The sequence below is a fragment of the Macaca fascicularis genome, chromosome 4 (assembly GCF_037993035.2).
Source record: "Macaca fascicularis isolate 582-1 chromosome 4, T2T-MFA8v1.1".
In the NCBI taxonomy this organism is placed as follows: domain Eukaryota; kingdom Metazoa; phylum Chordata; class Mammalia; order Primates; family Cercopithecidae; genus Macaca; species Macaca fascicularis.
In genome coordinates, this window is record NC_088378.1 from 46,545,129 (window position 1) to 46,557,691 (window position 12,563).

General features: G+C 34.8%; 1 protein-coding gene across 15 annotated transcripts in view; it reads left to right on the forward strand.

The window, feature by feature from the left end:
- The window catches only part of ADGRG6 (adhesion G protein-coupled receptor G6), a 135,356-nt gene that overhangs the window by 64,432 nt on the left and 58,361 nt on the right, over positions 1-12,563 (forward strand). For 8 of the 15 annotated variants that reach the window (XM_074037150.1, XM_005551995.5, XM_005551998.5 and 5 more), the window contains exon 5: positions 8,594-8,662. In XM_074037150.1, coding sequence (XP_073893251.1) covers positions 8,594-8,662 — 69 coding nt within the window. Of the gene's footprint in view, positions 1-8,593; positions 8,663-10,390; positions 10,475-12,563 lie in introns of all 15 variants that reach the window. The other 7 variants (XM_005551996.5, XM_005551991.5, XM_005551997.5 and 4 more) reach the window with 1 other exon arrangement.

Below are 12,563 nucleotides of genomic sequence, written 5' to 3' on the forward strand. Positions count from 1 at the left end.
CCAGAATGCTGGGATTACAGGCATGAGCCACCCTGCCTGGCCAGTTACTGTTTTTTGTTTGTTTGTTTGTTTATTTTGTTTTGTTTGAGACAGAGTCTTACTCTGCTGCCCAGGCTGGAGTGCAGTGGTGTGAGATCTCAGCTCATTGCAAGCTCCACCTCCCAGGTTCACGCCATTCTCCTGCCTCAGCCTCCTGAGTAGCTGGGACTACAGATGCCCACCACCATGCCTGGCTAAGTTTTTGTATTTTTAGTAGAGACCAGATTTCACTATGTTAGCCAGGATGGTCTCGAATCTCCTGACCTCATTATCCACCCGCCTCGGCCTCCCAAAGTGTTGGGATTACAGGCGTGAGCCACCAAGTCTGGTCACAAAGGTGATACAGTAATAAACTGATCTTTATCATCCTGGAATTAAATTTCAATTGGATGACTTAAATAAACAACCATCACCTAAGAAAAGTATTTACTCAGCCAGTATTAAATATCAAAACTGTCCATTTTATAGAAAATCTTAATCAGAAATTACCATTTTTTCTTTGAACATATTTCTCCATTTTTTAAAAATGAGGATTTATAGTTTGTTGCAAATACTGTGTTGTCTCTAGTTCTTCATGAGACTGTAAATGTGCTATTATTAGAAGTAGCTAAATGCAGAATATTTTGAGAAATAATTCTGTGTGATAAAAATTGTATTAAAATAGATCTCCACCTAATATTCTCCATTTACACAAGCTAATTCTGGAAGCTCTTATTTTATTATAGGACTGATTCAAACACAAAAAGTAGAAGTTTCATTATCTACTTTAAATGTCATATGACTAAATCTAAGACAGTGATAATGTATACATTTTAGTCACAGACATAACTCTCAATTAAAAAGGAGAAGAAGGAGCCTAGTATTCAAAAGTAATTTGTGTGTGACTTTGTTCTTGTAAAAAAATTTCATTGGAACACAGCCATGCTCATTAGTTTATATATTGTCTTTGTCTGCCTCTGTGCTACAATGGCTGTGTTAATTGATTGTGATCAATACAGTATAGCCTGCCATCCTAAAATGTTTACAATCTAGCCCTTTAGGAGAACATTTGCCAACCACTGAAACTAGTCTAAAGAACTATGATAGTCCACTTGGCTGAACCACAAACTTTGGACAGCACTAGAAAAGACCTGCTAGATCTCCTCAGCCAGGGAAAACAAACCAATCACCCACAGGCTAGTTTAGCCCTAAGACATGGGTGATGGTGGTAGCATTTATTTGTTCCTGTTCATTTACATTTGTTTCACACAGTGCTTTTAATTGATGAATTATTCTCAATATTAAAAAATTAGATTTCACATAAAAATGAAGTTTTGGATTTTTCTGGTAAATATAATACACTAGGCTACTATATCTGCATGACCAACACAGCTGGAGCTAAATGGTGGCTGCTGCTTTCAAAGGGGCTTCCCAGTTTACTTCAGCCCTTAGCAACCCCTTATTCTTCCCACTCCAGCCCCCTTTTTGTCATTAGATTGCCTTCTGGCCCTGATAGGCATTTAAGTGGGAATGGTGATTTATGCCACTCCCTTTATATGGGCCAGGAAACTGAAGCAAGAAAATAAGTGGCAGAGGCAGTTGGTGGGCTCCAACACGTGTCTTCTGTCTCCATGTCTAGTATTTATGTCTGGGAATACTCATTTAAAAAATTATTTTAAATTATTTTAATTGATAAAAACTATATGTGTTTATGGTGTACAACATATTTTAATATAGGTATACATTGTGGAATGGCTAATTTGAGCTAATTAACTTTCATTATTATCTCATGTACTTATTTTATTTGTAGACAGAACACTTAAAATCTCTCAGCAATTTTCAAATATACAATCATTGTTATTAACAATAGTCATCATGTTGTACAATAGATTTCTTGAATGTATTTCTCCAGTCTAACTGAAATTTTCCATCCTTTGACCCATACATTTTCAACTCCTGTGCCCTGTCCACCCCTGTGCCCCTGGAAACCACTCTTCTATTATTTGCTTTTATGAGTTCAACCTTTTTAGATTCCACATTTAAGTAAGATCATTCATTTCTCATAATTTCTTAAACTCTGTCTTCTAGACTCCTTTCCCAAGCCTTAAGATTATCAGAGTGCATCAAGTACATACTCATGTACCTTAGTCATCTATAAGTTTTCAAACTAATTTTGTCAAAAGGGTAGCGTGAACTTACACAGTCAATATATTTGAGTCTTTTTAACTTTTATAGTGATCTTCTTGCCATTCCAAGATGACGTTAAGCACTCACATTCCAGACATTCAGATGTCCTGGACTGTGTTTCAGGAGAAATGATGGGAGAGGGAATTTCCTGCTGCTTAATCATCAGCTTTAGGAGTTGAAGAACCCAAGTCACTCATTAACTGACAGGAAATACCTGTAACAGAGATTATATCAAGGCTTGTTAGCTAAGCAAATCTTTCATAAGTGTACCCTGTTAACATTTTAACCTTTCATTTTTTTTCCAGAAAATGAAAGCATCTTGCTGTTTATGGTTATAATTTCCAACAAACTAATGATCAGTACAGTAACCAATGGGAGAATAGAAATTTATTTCTAGCATTCTATTGAATAGACAATGTCTGCTAAATATGAGTTTTTATTTCAGGATTAATTTGTGATGGAAAAATAAATAGATTTTGCAAAGGTATATTGCTAAATAAATTTTAATTTGAAAGTAACATAGTAGAATTGAACTGACTCAATTCAACATTAAAATGTCCTGTCATTTGTTTCACATATTAAACATCCTAGCCTTAATAAAATTGATATATTATTAGTAAATATTCTAACAATTTTAGAATATGACTTTGTTTTCCTATACTTTTCTAAAAAATATTTGGGAAATGTACCTTAATTAGGAAATTTTCAGCAGATTTTTAAAAACATGGTTAAACCTGTCAATCCTTTTAAAAACAAAATGCTTTATTTTGCAATAAATCCTCTTCTTTTTATAGCATCTTCATTTTTCTTAGAACAATTTTATTAAACACATTCAGTTTTATGACTCTCATGGATAGACAAATTTTTAGTGGACTCTTTAATTATAGGTGCAATTATTTATTTACCTGTGTGATGATTCAAGTTTAGATACTGGCTAATGTCCGTCAATTTCACAAAGAACAGACAGTGCCTTCTCTACTAGTTTTATTTATTTTACTGATTACTACTCTTTCCTGAGGGAGTGGTACGATATAATGCAATGAATAGTCTAAGTTCAAACAAATTACATTTATTTTAACAAGCATTTATTAGGCACTTCCATGGATTAGCTACTGTGGATGTAGAGATAAGACACACTTTATAAGTACTTTATTGTTATTCTTTTCTGAAATTTCTGGATTTGTACTTACTTTTGTTTCCCTCTTTGGATTTTTTACCGAGTTTGCTAAGGTTTCATCAACTCTTGGATTTTTACCCTTTCATAATCATTACAGTTCTGTTCTTCATAGCCTTAAATTCATAGCCTTCACAGCCTTCAATTCATTATTGGTTCTTCCCTTGCACTTCTAACAAATGATTGAATGCAATATTTTTAGATAACTAAATCATTTTTAAATAATAAAATTAAGATAAATCACTTTATCTTTACAAAGGACTTTATACTTTGAGGATGCCCAAACTCTTTATGAACATAGATGACTAAATTTCACTTTAAATATATTTATTCATGAAAAGTTGAAAAATTCATCTTAGTAACAACTGCAAAGAAAAAATGAAAGGAATTACTGTTTTTCTTTTTCTGTTATTGCAACTTATTGTGAGGGTTTGCTCTTCAGTTATTTGGAGTATTATTAAGTAGGTGTGAGAGGAGCAGTGGACTATACATCAGTCTTTTTTACCACAACTTGTGTAAATATTAATATATAGTGACTTCTTTCAGTAGCATAATTTGGAAAGAACAACAGATAGAGAAGGATTAACAGCTTTAGAGCTTTTCCTCAACTACCTGTTTTCAGTGATTACATTTTTTTTCAAAAAAATTTGGCTCTAAATTTTGCTGTTAATGTTATAGAACTTTGCTGCTTAGCTCAGCTAAAACCCAGGTTCTTGTCACACAACCAGGAAAATTTAGGCACGCGTACACATTGAGGGGTGAGTAGAGCAGGACTTCACTGGGCAAAAAGAAAAAACAAAACAAAAAACCACAACAACAAAAAGCTCAGCAAAGTGAGATGCAGGCCTACTAATAGGCCCTCCACCTCACTAATTGATTGCCAGATCCTTACAGGAGCTGGAGAGAGCAGGCTCCTCCCCTGCATAAGGCACAAATTCTCCGTGGCTCCACCTACCTCCCACAGTGTGCAAGTCGGGCCCTAATCCGCTGTGGGCAGGCTCAGGCAAGGCCTGGGCAGGTTTCCTCATCTGCACAAAAGCATCTGATGTAAACACTTGTGGAGTGGGTGGGAGATTCTCCAGGGACCCCTTTTTATCTGCCTAGGCATTTGGCTGTCTCATTAATATTAAGTAAATATCTGAAAACACCTTTCTGGTAGCCTCAAAAATCAGTAAACACATACAGATCATATTCTAAAACCAATTTGTTGATGATAAACATAACACTATCCAGGAGAGTGAATTGTTTGTTCTTCCTTAACAACCTCCTGATGCATAAATCCATCAGCCAAAGAAAACTGATTGTGATACTGACTTTTTATGCAGATGTGTTGAAAATAGAACTGGGTAGAAATAAAGTTTGTGCATACTTTTGATATTTCATGTATTTGTTTATTTTGGTGTGTTTGTAATGCAAGTTTTCATTTATCAATTTAATTTCCTTTTAATTAAATTAGTCACATGTATTTATACCATTTTTACTTAAAAACATTCCAGTTTGATTTTTATTGTCATTTTGGGTCATATTAAAATAGCGTTTATTGAGTATTTAAAGCAGTGTCAATTTGCTAAACTAGAAGTTCTCCAGAAGGAACAGCTAACTAAAATATTGAGAAGTAAATGTTGCAGTTTCCCATAAAAGAATGCTGCATATTGAAATTTATACGTGTTACTGTGCAATGAAACTGATGAAATGTTCAAGAAAATTGTTAAATATCTTGCTCTAAATCATAGCTCTTCTGATTTTCTTTTCTTATTTTTACCTCTAAGCTCTTTAACCTACTAGTGGGAATGCAGTTTCCCTAAAAACTGCTTTCCCACAACACTGAGCCCTTATCTCCCTTTGTCTTCCAGAGATATTGTATCAGTGCCAGAAGTGGCCTAAGGAGCCCTTGACTGCCAACATTGTGTGTAATATGAGAACCACAGGAACTCCCTCCAGGGTCTCCTCTGTTGCATGCTACAGAGGCTGAGATTTCATTAGGCTCTGAACTTTAAAGGCTTTTTAGTTTACGGAAGTCCCTTACAAAATATAAGTACCTACAAAAGGGAGGTCCTACAAAAATTGGGCTTATAGTAAATGTGATGCAAGGGAATAATGGGCAAAAAGCATTCAAGACAAAATTCCACCTCAGTCCTGCCTTAACTTCTGCCTCCTCGAATATTCTTTTTCCATGGTGCATTTGCTTAAGTTTTCAATCTTTAAAACACCCCCTTCCTCTCTCTGCTTCCTTTCACAGCCAAGCTTCCTCTTCTTGCATTCACTCGTCAGATCTTGGCAGTCTAGATTTCATCATTCCCACACAACTCAAACTATTTTCTATAGAGGTACTACCAAAATCCCAATGCAAAGTTAAAGTTCTTCTCATTCTTTATCACTCTTGGCCTTTCTGGTATTCTCGATATTGCCATACCCTGCATTAAACTTTCTTCTCTTAAATTCTGTAAAACCACCTCTGTAAAAGTTTTACCTTTTTAAGTCTATAGCTCTTTTTCTTATATGCGATGCTTAAATATAGAAATATCTGTGGTTCCATCCTGTTTCCTTCTCCAATCTACAGTCTATCTACAGTGATCCCAAACACTCTATAGCTTTTGATGAATATTTCCTGGCTACACCTCTTACAAAACACGTTTGCATCTAGGTGTCACACAGGCACCTCAGTTTCCGTTACTGTACTTGGTGTTTACCCCAACTAAGTCTGCTCTTCTTCTATTATTTCCCATCTCCTTTTATTAGATCGATATGTACCAGTTTCTTAAGCTGGAAATTAGCAAAACGTCCTCTATTCTTCCTTTTTTTCCCATCTTTAATTAGTTGCTAAATGTTATGCATTCTGTCTTTAAATTTCTTGTATCTGTATCTATCTCTGTCGATCCTTTTTACTCATGATATCAAGGCTGAATTATTAGTAGTATTCCTGCTTCTGTTTCCCTTCTTTTGGTTGTAGAACCTAAATGACTGTTTTCAAATGAAATATAGTTTTCTTGCCTACCTCCTTCTCATTTTCCCTCACTGCGTTTAAGAAAGAGTTCACAATGTTAGCAGTTCACCTGGTGAACCCAAAATATCTGAGACAGGTTTCAATTAGTTTAGAAAGTTTATTTTTCTGAAGTTAAGGACACACCCGTGACACAGCCTCAGGGGGTCCTGATGACATGTGCCCAAGATGGTCAGGGGACAGCTTGCTTTTCTATGTTTTAGGGACACAATACATCAACCAATCCATGTAAGATTTACATTGATTCAATCTGGAGAAGGGCGGGACAACTCCAAGTAGTGGGGAGGAGGCTTCCAGGTTATAGGTAGATTTAAAATTTTTCTGACTGACAATTGATTGAAGGAGTTATTATCAGTAGAAAGGAATGTCTGGGTTAAATAAAGGGTTGTGGAGATCAAGATTTTATCATGCAGATGAAGCCTTCAGGTAGCAGACTTCACAGAGGATAGATTGTAAATGTTTCTTATCGGACTTAGGGTTTGTGTTGATGTTAATGCTGGAGGGGTGTAATGAGGCATGTACAACCCTCTCTTCCATCATGGCCTCAACTCAATTTTCAGATTAACTCTGGAAGGATGTTGGCCAAGAGGAGGAGTCCATTCAGATGGTTGTGTGGGCGCCCTAGAAGTTCATTTTTGGTTTACAGCCTTGAGTGCCCACCACTCAAGGTTCCAGTGTGTGGGATTAACCACTGGAAGAAAGACGGAGGGCTCTAGTGTTCATGGTATTGATATTTTCCAAAGCCTTACAGCAGCTGTCCATTGTTTATATATCTGATCATCCTTATCAGTTTTTACTTTACTTTAGCAATGCCCAGTGACTTGGTGCACAGACCATTTCAGTGCCTCCTTGGTATTTGTTTTAGAAATTCTGTCTGCCAGTAAAATACCCATCTCTACTCTCCTACCCCTGGCTCTCTCACAGCCTCCTGTGCCTTATGGGCCGCCTTCTTTGAAATTGATTTCTGTTCACTTTTCTTACCAAGCTGCTGTCACATCCTCCTTTGGGTCACTGCCACCTTTGGAGCACTTCCCTGATAGCACTTAGAACTGTGACGCCATCTTCCTTTCATGCCTCCCTGAGAGCAGCAACTTAAATTAAAGCATCATTCTGGTCTCTGTCCCTCACATAATGTAGGCAATAAGTAAATGTTTGTTGAAGGAATGTGTAAAGGTCTGTGACAAGAGCTGCTTGCCAGTCAGTGTCATGTCATAGCCTGCCTGTAAGATCAGGCCTTTCTGAAGTATCAGGATTCCTTCCTTGGGCCAAGTGCCGCAAGGTATCAAGGATGAAGAAACCATGCCTCTGGAGATACTGTTAAACTGTTAGGTTATTTTCTGCTTATGCATACGGTTAACCTAGTTACTTTTGTAGGCTGGTGCAGGAGCTGTGCCCTCACATTCCCACAGGAAAGTTTTGAAATGTTTATTAGAATAAAATCACTATTATATAAATGTCCCTTAAAATTAAATATGTTGTGCATATTATATATGTGTATATATATGTATGTGTATACACATACATACATATATATTTGTATTTTTTGTGTGTTTTTGATACAGTATACTTTGTTGTAAGTGTAGCCAATGTTTCTCAAGACTCAAGCTGTTGGAAAAAGTCTTAATTGTCAGAGGGACATTTAGTGCAACAGTGAAAATCTACAAAAAAAAAATCAGCTCAAAACTTGTCCTGCTGAGAATAAGTTAGTAAAAGCTTGAAATAAAAAGACACAGAGACTGAATTGAAGTCACAAAAATGTATTTCTGGAATTACAAATAGCATATGCTAGGATGTATGAACCAAAACTGTGCATGTTATGGGTAATTCATAATATGTAACTTCACTTTTGAAACTTATTCTTGATGTTTGTATTATTTTATTTGTATGAATTCCCACCCAAACTCTTAAAATGTTTTACACAAAAAAGTCCTGAACTTTTTATACAAACTTTAAAGGGCAATGGCACTGCTTTTCTTTTGATGTGTGATGACTGATAAATTGAGTTAAAGATTTCGAGGACAATTTCAATACTTTGGTTTTACATTTGAGAAAATTAAGGCACAGTGACCTTAAGATACTTTCTTGACATCAAAGAATTACTGGTGGACTCTTCTAGGGCTGCTTCTATTAACCGTATGATTCATGATATTTTTTTCTGGATAATATCACTAAATCATAAATCAAACTTACATATTCTCTTTGTGTTGATCAAGGTTCCTACCTGATCCCGCTCCCGGCAGCAGAACTGGCCAGCTGTGCAGACCTGGGGACCCTCTGTCAAGGTAGGGAGCCCACACTGTGCTCCAGAATCTCTTTGCTTTCTACTTGCAATTTTGGATAATGTAGTTGTCATTGTTTTGATTTTTATCTGATTTTTCACTTGGAAAGCCAGAAAACAGCAAAACAGAAGAATTTCTGCATGTGTTTTAGTTGTGTGGGTGCACAGTACGTACGGCGTGGAGAAAGAATGCTTTCACACCATGGGTAACCACAATTCCACAAAGCTCTGAGTTTAAAAATGTGAATTTATATCCTATTAAATGTGGATTGGTTTCATTTTTCCCCCATGTCTTCTCAAGAATATACTGGACTTGCAAAAAGTCCAGTGTAAATACAGTGTACAATACTTTGAAGAAGTATTCATGTCTATAAAACAAAGAGGGAAATTTATTTGAATATTCAGTTAACTTTAAGATAAGGCCGTAAGGCAATTTATGATGACAAGATAACTTAAATCTTAAGATTAAAATGGTTAAAGTAAACTAATGTTAATGTAACTGTGTTAATTGTTATGATGCTTACTATATTGTGGTCAGTATTTCAGTTACATATTATGTACTAAATAGCTGCATGCTAAATAATATGTAAAGTTATACAAGTTTTAAAATAATAATATAAATATTTTGCTTTATTTTATCATTTCTCTTCCTAATTACCCATGACTCTTTTCATCTATTCTATTGAATACTTCTATAATGAAGTAGCATGTTCTATGTACCACATTAAGAATCACAGCCATGCCTTTTGTAAAAGCTGGATCTCTTATTAAGAAGATCATAGCACAAAGGTGACAGTGGTTAGAAGTGAGATTGAAGAAGTAGAAACCTAAGCTCTCTTCTGTGGTTCCAGTGTGAGAGTAGGGCAGGCAGGAGATGGGGTGGGGTGTAACTTATTATTATCTTTGTTTTCCTTTTGGAGACATTATTTCTTTGATATTATTATTAATCAACACCCTATGAAAATCAAGTCATCAAATAGTTTTTTCCCCGTAATCTCTGTGTAGTTTTCAAATTGTTATATGAAATTTTAAAAATCTGTAATTCTGTTTAGTTCAAGATCTAAAGTTTTAAAAAAGTTATTTTTATTCTTAAAATTATTCTCACCTGAGATATCTGACATAATACTTTGAAAATGTCTCCCTTGTAAAGCTTGCCCTATGAAATACTTTTTATTCATCAGTGTTTAGTAAACTTGTTGGAATCTTTAAATGATTAACTTAGTCCATGCATTTCATTTGTCTTTTTCTTTACATTCATCTTAAGAAGAAGTACATTTTTCTTCTGAGATTTTATTTCTCTAGTCTCAATGTTATTAGGCAAACTTAGTTTAGAGAACTTTCAAGCTGCAGATCTGTACAGGCTGCTTTCTATAACTTCTGACAGACTCAGGAAACTGAGTTCTAGAAGGGTTTAGTGTTTCACTGTGTGATTGCCAGCTTGTTAACGGAGATCTAGGTCTAGAATCTAGAATCTGAATGTCCTTTCTCTCGTCACTTTGTGCTTGCTCCAAACCCTTGTGTATTATAGCATCAAAGGCCATGTGTACTGATTCTTAATGTGCCATAGGAAGCATTGCTTCATCTTACACATTACAACCTTGGATTCTGTTGTATTTCAAAATGGTTTCCATTCTTGCCCTGTATATTTTAATGCATTAATTATAAATTGCTTATCCAAATTAACTGTCATGTGCTCTTTGCAAAATTACATCTTTCTCATCTTTATTACCAGCTACTGTAAACTCTCCTAGTACTACACCACCCACTGTCACCACTAACATGCCTGTTACTAACAGAATCGATAAACAAAGGAATGGTAAGAAATCGTTACCTTTTATATTTTTAGTATGTCTAACAGAAAAAATTGTATTCTAAGGAGGGAAATATGTATTATTCCAACAAAGTTGCTGTTATTGGAGTCAGTTGGTACATTTGTAGGACTAGTAAAATTAATAAAGATCACTTAACTCTGTTGAGTTCCTCATTCTTATGACCAGTGGAATGAGTACATTTCCAGTACTCCTCTTTTGCGCTTTTAGCCAAAATTTTTTTCAAAGGAAGTTTTAGGGGAAAAAGCATTTAATTAGAAGGCATTAATGTGCATCATAATAGAGATCAGATAAAAACATATTTCCGTGGTATTTTGTCAGATTATTTTCTGCAGAAAACAAGTTTTAAAGGATTTTACAAATTTCAAAAAACTAAGTAATTTTAATAATTTGATTTCTCACTTAAGTGAACTTTATGTTCATATATTTGTGACATTTAAATCAATTTTCATAGTAATACTTTGCTTTCGGTTTTTATTTGCTGAAGAATAATAGATTGTGATTATATATCAACTAAATCAAATCAATTTTTGAATGACAACAATTAAAGTCACTTCAAATACTTCTTGCTTTTTTCCTCCAAATATACTTTTCTATTATTTATAATTTGCAAATACAGCAGTGTATGGTAAGAAATAAACAGAGGAAAAGTCAGGTGAATAGAGTTCTTTAAGCTGTTCCTAGATGAACCACATGCATGGCCTTTTGGTAATTCACAGTGAGCGATTTCAGTTTCTTCTAATAAAAGAGAAATTCCAATCAGGTGACCATACCATTGCTTTGAATACAGTAATATTCTCAAATATGAAGCATTAGAAACAAAGAAATTTTCTAAACTCCAGTCATTTAGCTTATGAGGCCAAGACATCTGTAATATATCACCAGGGACCCAAAACCCTGAGAAAGGAAACCCACATAGTTCATTTTTTCTTGGCTTCAGAGGTTACATTAATTTCCTCTGTAAGACATTTAAATTGGAACTATGGAATATTTTACATGAAACGTAGATATAAATTTCATTAGGGTTATAAAGGCGTCGATTCAGGGAGTGTTTATGGTTATTCTGGTAGTTACACCAAGGAGATTTATGATGGAGCAAAAATTCCAGCATCCCCCAAGAAAGCAACAGCAGCTGAAATTTCCAGTGCATATTTCACATGGACTCTAGCCAGTAGATGGGAATATTATAATTCTAACTAAGTATTTCACTCTTTGTATGAACATACAAAGAGCCTCTGTGGTATTCTCCCTCCAGGACTGACACATCCTCTACTGCCCAAGAACTTTTATACCGTGCTTCAGAGTCCTTGACTTGGTGGAGTGGAGCTGTATTCACTCAATCATATCATTTCTGACATTCTTGAAGAAAGCCTTGTTTAGGCCATCTCTCTGCGTCATAACCTTCATTGGAGTTTCAACAAAGCAAGCAAATGTTAGAATCAGTTAAAATGTTCTGCTTAACCATATTAATGAAAAAAAATCTAATTCAGATAATTCTTAATCAAAATGTCATCTTAGCGTTTAAAAATATTTGGGTCATTATATGATGGAAAAATTCTCAAAATTGTGTGTCAAATTTGTGTACCATCTTAACAATTTTTTTACCATTTCTCTGAATCACAGATACTATTTAATATGATTTTTTTCCTAAATTGACTCACTTTTTAACTTAAACATTTGTGTTTACTTGGGAAAATCTATTTCACGACTGTAAAGTGAAACCAGTCCTACTTGTTATAATACAGATGTAAAAAGTGAATATAAATATAATGTAAACAATGTTTTAATGTTCTCCCTGTATCCTATTACCTTCTCACATCTTAGAGCGTGAAGCCTTCATTATCTTTTTAAAAAGGAAGACTAACAAAGTATTAGAGACAGACTGTAATTAAGATTTTTTCTTTGATGTAATCAAATTTGAAATTGAAGAGAATTACTTTTTCACCTATGAATAAATGCTATTTAATGTCATGTCCTGGATTATCATCACTGATATAATATTAACAATTTCTTATTCTTTGGGAAACAGAGAATAAACATTCTCAGGCTTGCTTTCTGATATATTAGAGAATTCTA